Source organism: Mustela lutreola, chromosome 6 (assembly GCF_030435805.1).
Source record: "Mustela lutreola isolate mMusLut2 chromosome 6, mMusLut2.pri, whole genome shotgun sequence".
NCBI lineage: Eukaryota > Metazoa > Chordata > Mammalia > Carnivora > Mustelidae > Mustela > Mustela lutreola.
Window position 1 is genome coordinate 135,131,010 of NC_081295.1, and position 15,297 is coordinate 135,146,306.

Sequence of the window (15,297 nt, forward strand, 5' to 3'; positions counted from 1 at the left end):
TGGTTATTGGGGTGGGCTGAGGATCAAGGAAAATGTGTGTGGTGGTGGTTTTATACTTTAGTTTCTTTTTGTTATTTTTATGAAGGCCTAAGGAGAAGGGACCAGTAGAAAGCGAGGGTATGGCTGTAGGAGAAGAGAAGATAGCACTTAGGGTAGAGGAGAGAAGAGTCCCAAAACAGACCTTGAAAAGTAGATACTTCATTCCTTAAAAGACAAGGGAAGGCAGTGTAATTGAATGAGTTCACCCTTGATGGTCTTGGCTTCCCTAAGAGGAAAGTGAATTGTTGGGTGCAGGGGATCGAGAGTTGGATGACCTTGATTCTGGCCAGATATAGGTAGACAATACGAAAAGGAACAAAAATGGTGTTTTTCCCTCTTCACATCAGGAAGGTCTGATATTAACAGGGCCACTGGATAAGGATGTATAGAACAGCTTCATAGCCAAGCTGGGCTTTCATTCCCAAAGCCATCAGCTGTGGCTCAGAGAGGAATCTGCTAGGAGGAAGAGGTTCTCTATTGTCTTCACATAAACACCCCAGATGGGCTTCCAGAAACATAAAGTATCACCTCATGGGTCAACAACTCATAATTAAGAAGTTATCTTTATTTTACTGTCTCCCGATACTCTTTATATGGGTTTTTGAAACTAGAATGTTCAAATGGATTATAGCCTGATACCTTCTTCTCTTTTCTGTTTGGCAGAAAATATCACTAGTCTGACTGACAAACATCTGGACCCAGTCAGGGAAAATCTGGGAAAGCAATGGAAAAACTGTGCCCGTAAGCTGGGCTTCACTGAACCTCAGATTGATGAAATTGACCATGACTATGAGAGAGATGGACTAAAAGAAAAGGTTTACCAGATGCTCCAAAAGTGGCAGATGAGGGAAGGTAATAAGGGGGCCACAGTGGGAAAGCTGGCCTATGCGCTCCACCAGTGTTCAAGAATAGACCTCCTGAACTATTTGGTACATATCAGCCAGAGCTAACTCCTGGAGGGGCTATGGCAGCATGAGGTCATCTCCTCGCCAGTAAGTAACCCACTGAAAGTGTGCTGCCTCCGATCCTGCAGAATTCTTTCCTCACTGATATAGGTTCTCTGCATGAAAATCTCCCGCATTCCATAGCTGGAGAATGGGAAAGAAATCTACAGCAAACAGCTTACTAACCAGGAAGACCTATTAATGGCCAAGGCCCAATCCAGAAAGAAGCCTAATTGGGTTTTGAAAGAGAGAGAGATGTTTGAGAAAGATAATTTTCTTTCAGTTCATTCCATAACCTTCAACAACACCATTCATTTACTTTTCTGGAGTTTTGTTCCAGCAAGAAAAAAAAAAAATTCAGGGGACACAAACAAAGTCAACCTTCTTATTTTATGCTCTCTTTTCCATATAGACTCCTGTTATAACCAAAGTATGGTGAAATTGTGAGTTCTCTTCAACTAGGGTTTTGTTTTTTTTTTTTTTTGGTTATGTTTGTTTGTTTGTTTTTGTATTCTAGCCACAGTTCATTCCAAAACTATAAGATCTTTTAACTTCAGTATCAAATGTTGTGTTAGGTAGTACAGGCTTCAAGAATTACATATAGTCTCCACTCCATAAATTAACTGAAGGGATTTTCAGTACTAAAACAGAAAAAAAAATAATAGAGAACAAAAATATCAGAATTTTCCAATGGCTGTTGCAAGGAATTGCTACTAATTGTGGTGACTACATCAATTCTTAATGAAGTGTTTAAGTTCTTTCCTAGCATTCTGATACTTTCCCAACTTTTGTGCCCTGCGAAAGGAGCATGTATGTATTGATCTCTTCATAGCTGGTTGTGACTGGAGCCTCAGGGCTGATCACTGTCGAGCAGCTTCCTCAGATTACCCCAGGATATTGTAGAAATATTTTCACTTTTTTCTGTGAGCACCTGTGATGTTTAAAAAAAAAAAAGGGTGCTTCAAAGCCTGATAATTGTGCCCCTAACACTCAACCTTTCAAAGCCCACTCAATACTCAGACCGGAATACTAGAAGACTGAAGGCAAGCAAACCATTCAGAATCATTGCCTGCACGTGGCTAAACAGAGAGGATGTGTCATTGTCATTGTGCTCAGCCCTTCCAGGAAGGAAGGAGTGATGAATGCAGTATGGTGCCTCGGGATATCCGAATAGATTCTACGGTCTGGTGGGCTGATAACAATTTTGTGGTTCTGATTCTAAAATCCCGCTAGCCCCAGCTGACAAACACATACACATACACACACACACACACACACACACACACACACACCTCTACACTTTAAGTGGGACTATAAAACAGAATTTCTTAACTTTGCACTATTGGCATCTTGGGCCAGATAATTCTTTGTTGTGGGGGCTGTCCTGAGCACTGTAGGATCCGGATGTCTGAAAGTGTCCTCTACCCACTAGAAGCCAATAGTGCCATTCTTCCCTCCTCCTGTCCTGGGTTGGGACAAGCCAAAATGTCTCGAGACATTGTGAATGCTCCTTGGAAGCGCCCAGTTGCCCCAGCTGAGAAGAGCACTGCTACAAAGTAATGAAGCTCAGTCTCTTATCCATACATATCCAGGCCCACTACTTTGTTGCCACATAGCATTAGGTCATGTAGACCAAAACAAAAATTGGATGGAGAGAGTCCCAGGCTTTGTTAGAGAGGAGTGGATGGATGACTGCTTTTCTATATGTATCCCTTGTACCTCTGTCCTAAGTGTCTAAATTCTCTAAATTCCAAAGCAATTAGATGATCAAGTTTAGAGGCAAAAATGGTATTTTTAATGGACTTTTAAAAATAAAATTTTGTACCTCAAATACTGAAATGATGTGTTTGTATAAATGAAACCGTTTGGGCTTCTTCACTTAGGTTGGCATTTCCTATATGTATTCTCCGTTTCGCCCTCCTCTGTTAGCAGGCAAGAGGAAGCTGATAGTAAAAAGAGAAGTTTCTGGACAGCTTTTTGGATCTCAGGATGAAATCACACTGCCTTGAGAGCCTGCAGCCCCACTGTCTTTCAAACACAGTCGGAAGGCTTTCCTTTAGCCCCCACTGTCTTAAAACTGGGCTGAAAAGAGCCAAATTTATATCTAAAGAGTTTCAATACAAGAAAATCAGTTGGGCAGAAAATTAAGTAAGTGAGATGACACAGACTACAAAATGAGAAGACTATCCATACTTGGCTTCAGAAAAGATACTCACACCCTAAGGTTTCTACTGGTAAATAATGCTCACTCCCAGCTCTTACAATCTTGTGCAGTCAGTGGCTTTTCCACTTGGCTATGCTTACAATATGTGTTTGGGGTCCATCATATGACATTAGATCTTCCAGAATAGTTCTTTCTTTCTCAGAAAATGTTTACTTTTTATTTTTTTAACTTAAATATTTTTATAATTTTAAATTTTAAATATTTTTTTTAATTTTAAATATTTTTTAAAAAATATATTTTTTATTTATTTGACAGAGAACTAGCAAGAGCAGGAACACAAACAGGGAGTGGGAGAGGGAGAAGCAGGCTTCCCATCAAGCAGGGAACCCAATGTGGGGCTCCATCCCAGGACCCTGGGATCATAACCTGAGCTGAAGGCAGATGCTTGGACTGAGCCACCAAGGCGCCCCCAGAAAATGTTTTAAATCGTATTTCGATGTACATTTTAATGTGTCTTATTTATGAAGGTTTTTCTCTTACAATAATATAAATAAAAGTAGGTGTTTACTAAGATAAATGACTTAGCCAGTTGCAGATAAAAATGGGCTATGTCAGCAGCAGGCTGTGACCCTACAATGGAAGACAAGCTCAACCTGACTTTATGTAAAAACTTCCTTGCCAGGAATATTGTTAATATTGGTTTCTCGCCATACAAGCGTAACCATGTCAACAAGATTATTTTAGTCACATCTGTTCTTGTTGGATTAAAAAAAAAAATCTACTAACTGCCAAAACTGATTTTAATACATCACGGTTTAAATTTCAAGTTTATTTTAACCCATTAGGTTTTAGTGTTTTAAGAGTAAGAAGTGAAAGATTAATGATTTTTACCCATTGCAGTCAGGCAGGGTTAATGTGCAATTTCACTGCAAGGGACTTAAGTCAAGAAAACAACAACAAAAGAACAAATCAAAGCAAAACTAGGTGTCTATTTGGTGAAGATTTTAGAAGTATCTGATCACAAAGAAATAATCATTTAAGTCCTAATGTTATTCTAGTGAGTTCCATAACATAATCCAAGTACAGGTTGTGGAGCCAAGCAGGCTCCACAATCTCCTCTGCTACTCTTTTGCTGGGTACAGAAGGCCTGCTTCCTAACCTCTCTTAGCCTCAATTTTCTCTTCTAGAAATAGAGCAATAAAGTTGATGTGAGGACCAAAATAATGCATCATAAGGTGCCGGCACAAAGTTATTTTTAAAACTATATGATAGTGGGGCACCTGGGTGGCTCAGTGGGTTAAAGCCTCTGCCTTCGGCTTAGGTCATGATCCCGGGGTTCTGGGATCGAGCCCCTCATCGGGCTCTCTGCTCAGTGGGGAGCCTGCTTCCTCCTCTCTCTCTGCCTATCTCTCTGCCTACTTGTGATCTCTGTCTGTCAAATAAATAAATAAAATCTTTAAAAAAAACTGTACAACAGTGTTATGCATAAAGGACTAGTTCTCAAGTATGCACTTAAAAATCAACTGTGACACCAATAACCTAAAGCCTCATAGTGCTACCACTTTTGCTTCTCGGTAGGGTAACATGTTAAAATTGTATAATTGTTTTTACTCTCATGATCTCTGACCAGAAATCCCAAATCAACATCTCAGGAAAAAATAAGAATTGTTGACCCACCAAAGGTTTCTAAAGTCAGATGATAGTAGACAGCTGAAATTATTTCTCTTTCCTTCTATGCGGGAAATTGATGTGACACATTAATGTTGAGAGAATATTTTTGCATAATCCATTTGTAGGCCAGCCTTGCCTTTATTGCTCAAGAAACTCAAATGGCCAGTGAGGATACTGCTATTACAACAGCGGAGTCTTGTGGAGGATAAAGAATGCCATATGCAAGGAAGCTATTGCTATCCTGAATAATTGGAGCCAAGGATAAACAGTGATGGTGAAACTGCCAGTTATTTCCAGTTTTTTCTCCACTGAATTGTGAATGCAGGCAATGTTTTATAACCTTTAGAAAGCTTGAATTATATGATCTGAAGAAGAAAAACACTTTGTGATAAAATACTAATAAAATTTACCATCTTAAGTGGATAGTTAAGTGGCATTAAGTACACTCACATCATCTTGCTACTACCACCATTTCCATTTCCAGAACGCCTCTCATCTTACAAAACTGAAACTCTGCACCCATTAGACACTAACTCCCCATTCTCCCATCCCCACCAGCCCTTGGCAAGCCACCTTTCTACTTTGTCTCTCTGAATTTGCCTACTCCAGTTACCTCATACACATGAAATCATACAGTATTGGTCCTTTTATGACTGGCGTATTCACTTAGCATCATGTCTCAATGTTCATCCATATTATGGCGTATGTCAGAATTTCCAACCATTTTAAAGAATAGTATTCCATTATATGTATACACACATTTATACCTTCATCCCTCCATTGACATTTGGGTTGCTTTCCGCCTTTTCGCTGTTGTGAATAACGCTATGACCATGGGTGTATAAATATCTTTGAGGCACTGTTTTCAATTCTTGAGGGTATATAACCAGCAGTGGAATTCCTGGATCTTATGGCAGTTCTGGGTATAATTTTTTGAGGACCCACCATACTGCTTTCCATTGCCACTGCACCATTTTACATGGTGCACAGTGTTCCAATTTCTCCACATCATCGCCAATACTTATTATTTTCTGGATTTTCTTCCTTTTTTTTTTTTTTTTTTTTTTTGTAATAGCTATACCAATGGGTGTGAGATGAAGAAAAATTTTATGAAGGAAAATTTTAACCCCAACATTCTTAGAAACAAATGCATTTCACCCCACCGATAGCAGCCAGCCTGAGCACCCCCCTTTCTCCACCCACCCCTCCCGAGCCCCGCCTTGCCTGGCCGCCCGCCTCCCGCTCCCCGAGAGATGGGCGGAACGGATGGATGAGGGCTCGCCTCCTTGAAGGGGCGGGTCACCGTGGCAACGAGTAAGGTAGAGCCGACTCGGACGCGCTCCTCGTGAGCCAGAGCTGGCACCCCGAGAGAAGACGATCTGTGTTGTAGTATCCGTGGGACCCAGAGTCCAGTTTCTGTCAAGGGTCAGGAATAACCCAGTGGGCTACGCGGCCGAGCACCCCGGAGTGACAAGACTTAGACTGGCGAAATGTCACCAATGAGAGCATGTCCCGGCAGAAGTCCCTGCGCATGCGTGTTCCCGGGCAGCCGAACGGAGCGGTCTTCGGCGCATGCGTGTTTCCTAGCGACTACGCGAGTGGGGAGGGGCTCAGGCAGCAAGTGGGGCGGGGCTCAGGCTTGCTCCCCCGCCGGGCAGCCGAGGCTTCCCAGGGCGGTGGGTGGATCCCGGCGCAGGCGTCCTGCGCGCTTGGCGCCACCTCTGAGCATGGCTGCGGCGCTAAACAGTCAGGTTTTGCGGAGGCTGCGGATTCTCCTGTCGGCTCTGAAGCCCGGGAACCAGGTCTCGCGTGCCAGGCCTGCAGCTGCGTTCGGGTAATGGTACCCGCTTCCCTCCGGGAGCCCGTGCGGTCTGGTCCAAGTTCTGCGGGGCGGGGGGAGAGGAGCGCGCTAGCCTGGGGGCAGGCTGGGCGGTGCAGGTGGCGGTCTGGAGCGCCGCGTCTCCGCCTTCTGGCTTTTACCCTGCGACCGGGAGCCTGCCGGAGGTGGGTGCGCGGGAGGCGGTGGAGCTAACGTCCACCTCTGCGCCTCCGGGACTGAGCCCTTCAGCCATGCATCGGCTTCAGTTCTGTGACTCGGGAGCTTTAAAGGACTTGGGTGATGGAGTTCAAGCCCTTCACTGTGCAGACCAAAGAGACCCAGGGAGGTAACGTAATTTGCTTTTAGCCGCAGACACTCTCACGCCAGAGATTAGAATTCCAGACGCTTCATTCTTATTCGATGCTCTGTCCAGTCTCTTCACACCTTCATGGCTCTGATCTCTCATGCTTCTTATATAAAAAACCAGCCTGAGAATGTCCGTGACCTATTAGCTCTCATAGTCACGGGTCTCGGGTCCGAAGTCTTCGCGTCGTCCTTTTTCTTTTTTTTTTTCTTTTTCTTTCTTTTGCTGATTTTGAATTTTAAGGTGCAAAAGAATCCCCCTGAGCGCCTGGGAAAATTCAGAATCCTTGGCCTGACTCTGAGGTTCCGATGTAGCCGGAAAGGCCAAGAATCTGCCTTTTTTTCTTTTCTGACTCCCTGTCCCCCATCCTCACATACACTTCGAGACAAAACAAAACAAAACTAGATTAATCTCTGGCTTACTGTCTTAAAAATGGGTGCCCTTGGTCCCAGGAGATACTAAGCAGAAAATGTGGCTAGAGCAGCGTGAGGCTTACTCTACTTTATTCCCTGCACACCTACTCTACACTACACACATGGGTACACGGGGCATGTATGCAGTTAACTGGTGAGGGGTCAGTTCCGTTTATAACTAGGAAAAGCCAGATCCCAAATGGGTACCTGGCATTTAGAACTTCAGTTGATCCAATGGGGAAGTGTCTCATTTGAAATTTTAATTTGGAAGGAGAAGGGGAAAATCTGACCAGCTTTAAATTTTTATGTTGTGATCAACTAGTCCCTGAGTTTCATATTTGATTTAAGTTCTTTTTTATTATTATTTTATAACTTTTAGACTTTCAGGACTGTCTTAATACAGGTGGGGAAAAAAATAGGCCAGTGTTCATAGCTGTGTTAATCAACATTGAAAAGTGGCAATTTATCCAGTTTCCTATTTGGAGAAAGATTGAAATAAGGTTACTATATACCAATACCCAAGTTAAGATAGGTTAGTTAATGGTTGCAGGAAGGCCCCATCGATTCAGTGCAAATCATTCTTCCCATAACTCTGAAAGACAGGTTTCTCTGGATTTTGAACTGCCATTTTGTAAATGCAGTTGCAACTTGATATTACATGTAATCAGAGGAAACCAGCAGTGGTATCGGTCGTCCTGAAATGAAGCTGCAGCCCAATACAAGGAGGAGAAAACACCCCTTTAAAACCTTTGCTTCTGAACAGCCAGTACCCATCCTACACTTGAGTTGTGTTCCGGAAGCTTGTTTTGTCTGTGTTTTGGAGCTCTGACTCTTTTTTATTATCTGTGACTCTCTTTTTTAGTTTGTAGTCTGTAAACTGGTTTGTTCCGGGACAAGGTTAAAAAAAAAAATAATAAAATAAATAATAATAATAATAAAATTTTAAAGAAAAAGCCTTTCATACCTGCAGTTGTATATGGAGTACAGTTCTAGTATTGATGATTTGCAGAACCTAACAACCTGCCAGAAGAAAAATGTCTTTTGAGTTCAACCTTGGGATGCTCTGCCTAAGAACCAGAGACCCTCCTTTCCCTGGCACCTGCCACCACCTTCTTTCTGCTGGCAATCAGGGTAGGTGGGGCCCCTTTGGAAGACTTTGTTCACCCATGAGGTAACAAGAGCATGGAGTCTGGTCTTTTATGTGGCTGCGTTGCCACTTCTAGCTGCACAACTTTGAGCAAGTTACTTAACTTCTCTAAGCCTAGTGCCTTGCAGTTTTGTTCTGAGCATTGGAGACAATAAATGTGAAGGGCCTGGAATATAATAAGAATTCACTAATTGGTAGCTGCAGTTAGCACTGATATAGATTTGACTATCTTAGTAGTAATGCAGTGTAAAAGGTCCAAAGTAAGTCATCAAAATTCTTTTAATTCCAAGCCCTAGGGGTAGCTGCTACTCTGTTGTAGCTGATGGTTAGTTACTTTGGAATAAGTATACAAAATAATTAGCTGAACATAAGATAAACGGAGAACATGTAGGACTTTCAGAGTGAGGATGTGTCGTATTAATTGGCTCCATTTTTATTTCTTTTTTTTTTAAAGATTTTATTTATTTGACAGACAGATCACTAGTAGGCGGAGAAGCAGGCAGAGAGAGGAAGGAAAGCAGGCTCCCTGCTGAGCAGAGAGCCCAATACAGGGCTTGATCCCAGGATCCTGGGATCATGACCTGAGCTGAAGGCAGAGGCTTTAACCCACTGAACCACCCAGGTGCCCCTCCATTTTTATTTCTAAGCAAAGGCAAAATGCCAAAGGTGCTGATGTCAGACACTTAGGTATAAATTGCCAGTAATGTGACTGGGGCCAGTTGTTGAAACACTCTAATCCTCAGGTTTATCAACGATAAAATTAGGGTAAGTGTAATGTACATCACACGGCAAAACAAGTGAGATAAGTAAGCTCTTAATAGAGTTGGTTACTGAGCTTAAGTAATGAAACTAAGTGTTAGTTTGTTTTCCCCAAGTTGTTAGATTCTTAAAGGAAACTTTCCTTCTTGGAAGGGAGTTAAGGCCCCCTCCGTCAAGGAGTTATTATCATTGTATTGCTTGTGACCTCTGTCCCATTCACATAATTGCTTATCCAGCTTCCCTGAGAAAGAGAGTCAAAGAATAGAAGATAAGGCGATTCTAGATGAGTATGCCCTCCTACAGGCTGTTTTTATTTTTATTTTTTTAAAGATTTTATTTATTTGACAGAGATCACAAGTAGGCAGAGAGAGAAGAGGAAGCAGGCTCCCTGCTGAGGAGAGCCCCCGATGTGGGGCTCGATCCCAAGATGCTGGGATCATGACCTGAGCCGAAGGCAGGGGCTTTAACCCACTGAGCCACCCAGGTACCCCTAAAACTCCATTTTTATGCTCCGAGTTAGTGAACTAATTACTAGCAGGGAGAAAGTGGTGGTAAAGATGGATGGACACCCCGAAGGAAATATTCATTTTTGGTCTTTCTGAAGTTTTATATCCTCTTTCCTGTGTGACAGTTTGGGAAATTTGGTCTCTTGATTGTGGGTCAAGTAATAATACACATTTCAGGGCCACTGTAGCCAGATTTTCTATCAACAGACACATAAAATGAGGCCTGACATACTGTCTAAGAGCCCCTTGCTAAGCTGGAGAGAAGAATGCTTCCCTCATTTCAGTGTTCTATTGATGATAAATAAATCTTATTCAGTAAATGATTTGATAACTATTTTTTTAATTCAGCAACTTTTTTTTAAATAAAATTTTTTTCTTGCATTTGAAATTGATTTGCTTTGATTTACTTTTGTTCATAAACACTTCCCTGTCCTGTTTCCCTAACCTGGAGATCCATGAAAGGTTGTTGATAGCCTCCATTAACCCCATGGTGTGGGCTGATATGACAGTGGGGCAGGTACCTCTGGTATGGGGACACATAGGATGTTGATGACAAGGCACTAGGGACATGTTATTTTTCCTTAGCCTAGCTGCGGACCTCTTCAACATTCAGCCCAAACCTTCCTCTCTGTCTGACTCCACACTCCTGTCAGGCTGAACATTGCCTTGTCCCCACATAAATATGTCCTTTGCTCTGGGCCTTCGATCATGCTATTTCTTCTTCCAGAAAAACTCTCCACACCATATTTTTTTCAAAATTTTACTCCTTTTGGAAGTTCAACCCAAATGCTACTTCTTTCACTCTTCTCCAGTTACCTCTGCTACCCCATATGGTCTCTGTCTTTCTTCTAAAACTATCTTCAAAGTCTTCTGCCTTAGTAACCTCCCTGACATTGAGTTCCTATTAAGCCAAATTCTAGACCACATGGTTTTGTTTTTGCCTTCATCTTGGGCAACGAAAAGATGGGATGGGGATAATTCGGGGATGAATTTTGGAATGGGGAACCAAAACACAAATACAGCAAAACGCAAAGGGAGGTTAGAGGTTTTTTTGCATTAGAGACTTTGGAATGATCATGAAAGCTGAAGGAAAGGATGCCTATTATGGCAGTGCCCTTGCCGGAGACCCGAACACTTGCAGACAGGGAGAGTCAGCAGTGTCCAGCCACAAAATCCTACTGTCTCGGATGTTGAGAAAGATGCCGTGGGGAGTGGGGTTCCTCTCATTGTATGTGCCATCTTCCCTGCACAACAGGATTCCTATATGCATGTCCTTGAATGCGGCAAGGAAGGGGAACCCCTCAAAAATCTTAGGACACGAGGTACAACAAAGACACACATCATCGCTAACATTAGCCATGTGAATACAGGTCATCTCTAGCTAGTTGCTGCCTCATTCCTGGGTGGTGAATATGGGAAATCCTACTAACTAGTTCTAGCCATGCTTGTTGTGCTCCTGGCCTTGGTCATCACCTTCTCTCCCTGGTGGTTTGCAGAGGGAATCTCTTGTCTCTTTATCTTCTCTCCCGCTAGACTGTGGGCAAAAATGAATATGTCAGTTAATGTTTGCAGAGGTGAATCTTTATTCCCGGAGTATTATTTGCCTTTATCTGGATCCTAGAGCCACCTTAACAGTGAAAATGAATGACTCCGAAGAACTTGGCAGTGACAGTATGATAGCACAGTTGCTCAGTGGATTTATTATTGCTCTTCATGATTTTTCTGTAGATAAGGAGCTTATAGTTATGTCAGGCTTTATTACCACCCAATTCTGTTACATTTGCAGAAATTGTGTTAAGACTTAATGTACCCGTATACAACACATTTGTTTCTGCATTCTCATTTGAAACTGGTGATGAGAGGAAACCAAAAGAGGAAAGAGAAGCTCATTTTTTAAAAGAAGTTTTTATTTATTTGAGAGAGAGAGAGAGAGAGCATGAATGGGGGGAGGGGCAAAGGGAGAAGCAGACTTCCGGCTGAGCAGGGAGCCCAATGCAGGGCTCAATCCCAGGACCCTGGGGTCATGACCTGAGCCAAAGGCAAATGCTTAACTCACTGAGCTACCCAGGCGCCGAGGACCTCATTTTTAAAAAAATGCTTAATTTCTGTAAGCATTTTGACTAATTGCAGTCAGGTAATAGGGATAGAAAATACATAAAGAAAAGGGGGACAGTGGTTAATTTAAATTCCTTAACATTCTGCCAGGAGAAGAGGAGCACCTCCTTCCAGCATCTGTCCTGGCATGCCAAAATGTCCTTTCCGCACGTCACCCAGCCACCTGGGAAATCCGTGGGGAGGCTTTTAGAGCCTGATTCAGGAGTCTTGTGTGTGTTTATTGCTATGTATCCCTGCATAGTCATTCTGGAGGTTCTGGAAGAGCCGCAGAGGAGAGGTTCATCAGAGCGGTACCCTTGATGTGGTCGGTACACGCATCAGTCCAAACAGACCTGGGCACACTCCTATGCCAGCATGTCCAGTTAGATACTATGTCATGGGTGGTGTTGGGCTAAGGAAGGTCAGCAGCCCAGGGAGCACTCTTGACACGGAAGGTTATGGACCCCCGTGTTTAATCATCAACACACATATTGCAACATGTTAAAAACCAGGCCAGCCGTAGCAGTGCAGACAGGCATTCCCTCCAAGAGCCCTGCAGTGACTGGCCAGAGAACACGACAAGCCATATGCCTAAAGGACTGCCTAGGGACCAAGGCCTTCTCTGTGGACTCCTGAGATCAGACTTGCCCCAAGGAACACTGCCATGCAGCAGAAGTCCCAGGCCACCCCTCTAGATCTGCAAAGGTCCTGACCAGTGACTCCAGGCTCTATGTCCTGGTTGCTCAACCTCGCATGTCATTGAGTGAAGCTAGTGTCCGCCTGCATTCTTGGCACCACTGGCTTCCAGCTCACCAAGTGTGAGCCCTTGAGGGTGTATGGCTATTGATTTCAGCAACCTTTCAGTACTGTCATAGGGTAAGCCCTGGGCTGGCGGTGTAGGGCATTCAAACATGAAGGCATAGTTCAGACCTGCAGTCTAGTGAGTGGTCCCCTGTTAGGTTTGGGAAACTTAAGCACAAATCAAAGGAATCCAAGAAGACTGAGAAGGGTACTGGAGGTGACTCGGGGATAGGTAAGGGCGGTTTGTTCACATTACGCTTATACTGCTAAGTAATCTTTCTTTGGGGGTGGGATTTTTCTCTTGCAGCACCTCAGTAACCTCTGCCAAAGTGGCTGTGAATGGTGTCCATTTGCATTATCAGCAGACGGGAGAGGGAGAACATGCAGTCCTCCTGCTTCCTGGAATGCTGGGTCTGGAAGTTTTTTAATGGAATTTGTGTGCTGTGTAGTCTATGATGCATTCACATTATTAGATGCCAAATATTATTTATTGATTTTAGTGCTTTGTTAAATGCTTTAATATTTGCTACAAATTTAAGTGACAGAAAAGAAAGGTAACTTTCTACTATATGTATTCTTTATTCCCTTAAATACCCAGGTGTTTTTTTTTCATGCAGTTACACCCTGTAGTTACCTATAATTTGGGAGAATGACAGGAGTCCAGGAGAAGGGTGTGGGCAGAAGGGATCGACTAACTAGATGAGCTACTAACCAACCATCCCAGTGAGCCTGGAATTGAGGGATTCCAGGATGCAAGACTGCCAGTGCTAGAAGGTGGATTAATCCCCTTGTTGCAGTTGATTATATGCTCAATTAAAATAAGAGCTAAGAGCAAGACTTAATTTAAAGCTTTTTGGAAATCAAAATTAGATTGGCATGAATGGAGCATAGTAAAGCCAACTGGATCTCGATTTTATCTTCCAGATAAGTAATTTACCTGTATCCAGCTCAGGGAGATAATATTCAGTGATTCCAGGACACTCAAATTTGGTTTTAAGGCTTTGGGTATTGTTTTAATTTAGTTAAAGAATACCAATATGTATTATTTCCTTGTGATTTATTTTCTTGTAAAAGTTAAATGCTAAAATGCCTTTTCAAACTTATATACACACGTGTGTGTGTGTGTGTAGAAGACATATATATGTGCAAAAACATATGTATACTATGTATATATATACACGAAACATTGTATACACATATAATGTATGTATTATAGCAACATTGTAGCAATGTGATACACATCTAAGTTTTGTTGTTTTTTTTCAAGTAGGCTCCATACCTTGCGTGGAGCCCAACACAGGACTTGATCTCACAAACAGGCCAAGACCTGAACTGAGATCCAGAATTGGACATTAAACTAACTGAACCACCCAGACACCCTCTCCATTTATATTTTTGCCTTAGGTTTTCTGATATTTGCCTGATATTCAGAAAGGTAGATCTTCCCAGAAAAAATCGTGGTCCTTGATATTGTTAAATACCATCTTAAAAGACATTTTGTAATAATAACTACTTTATCAAACAAGATGTTTAGTATCTGTGTGTGGCCTGAGCTACAAGCCCTTACCAGCTAAGCAGACTTTAAAAACAAAATGCTGACTCGCCCCTGGACTGGGCTCCTTAGAACCTTCCATGCCACACATGGTAGGTGTTTGCACACAGTGGCCATGACCTCGTGGGCAGGCTGGGAACTGCCAGTCAGCTCCACCACAGCCTCAAGAACGGGGTTCTACTTGTTAACATGCTGTTGTTTGAATGAAACAAGCGAATCTGATTACTCCCCTCCACACCCTGCCCTCCCTCTCATTTTAATGTTTTAGTTGAGTTTTCTGGTGCTTACTTATAACCAGAAAATAAAATCTGCAGGGCTGTTCACATTAGCCTAGTTAAAAAAAACCTGGGAATTTAAAATTCTACTTTGAATAACTTGGATCAAATCATATAAATTCGTTGACAGATCATATTAGGATCTCTCTCATTTGTAACAGTCACTTTTTATTTTTTTTTAAGATTTTATTTATTTATTTGACAGAGAGAGATCACAAGTAGGCAGAGAGGCAGGCAGAGAGAGAGGAGGAAGCAGGCTCCCTGCTGAGCAGAGAGCCCGATGTGGGACTCGATCCCAGAACCCTGAGACCATGACCTGAGCCGAAGGCAGTGGCTTAACCCACTGAGCCACCCAGGCGCCCCGTAACAGTCACTTTTTAAAAAGAAAAAAAAAATTACCCAGAAGCATACCATATTAGTAAGTCAATTTCTATGCAGTTTCATGAATTTCTTTTTTTTTTAATTAAAAAAATTTTTAATGAAGATTAACTGGGAATATATCAAAAGTGCTGAAGTAATAAAGGATCAAATGAATCCTCAAAGTAGCCACTAGGAGGAGACAAAAGGCAAGTCTGAACTCTACCAGGAAAGGAAGTCAGCGTCTCAGGAAATGGATTTTATTTATTATCACAAGGCTACTTTGCTGACTGCATCCTGCTGTCCAACTTTTGAGTAGAAACTAGTTACTTTGTTTTAAGATTGCAGTTGTTTCTGCTTTTACCTTAACATGCTTGAAATAATGAAATCAT

The 15,297-nt window shown here is 42.4% G+C and overlaps 2 protein-coding genes across 4 annotated transcripts in view; both read left to right on the forward strand.

Moving 5' to 3' along the window:
• RIPK1 (receptor interacting serine/threonine kinase 1) overlaps nucleotides 1-2,822 on the forward strand; it is a gene marked incomplete at its 5' end in the record, with an annotated part of 36,089 nt that extends 33,267 nt beyond the window's left edge. The window contains one exon of the mRNA XM_059179130.1: nucleotides 703-2,822. Coding sequence (XP_059035113.1) covers nucleotides 703-989 — 287 coding nt within the window. The remainder of the gene's footprint in view (nucleotides 1-702) is intronic.
• A 3,591-nt stretch (nucleotides 2,823-6,413) lies between these two features.
• Nucleotides 6,414-15,297, forward strand: part of BPHL (biphenyl hydrolase like) — a 35,676-nt gene continuing 26,792 nt past the window's right edge. For 2 of the 3 annotated variants that reach the window (XR_009354888.1, XM_059179132.1), the window contains exons 1-2: nucleotides 6,414-6,652; nucleotides 13,029-13,132. Coding sequence is in view for 2 of the 3 variants with exons in the window: in XM_059179132.1 (XP_059035115.1) it covers nucleotides 6,546-6,652; nucleotides 13,029-13,132 (211 nt within the window). In the remaining variant the exon portion in view is untranslated. The remainder of the gene's footprint in view (nucleotides 6,653-13,028; nucleotides 13,133-15,297) is intronic. The other variant, XM_059179133.1, reaches the window with a different exon arrangement.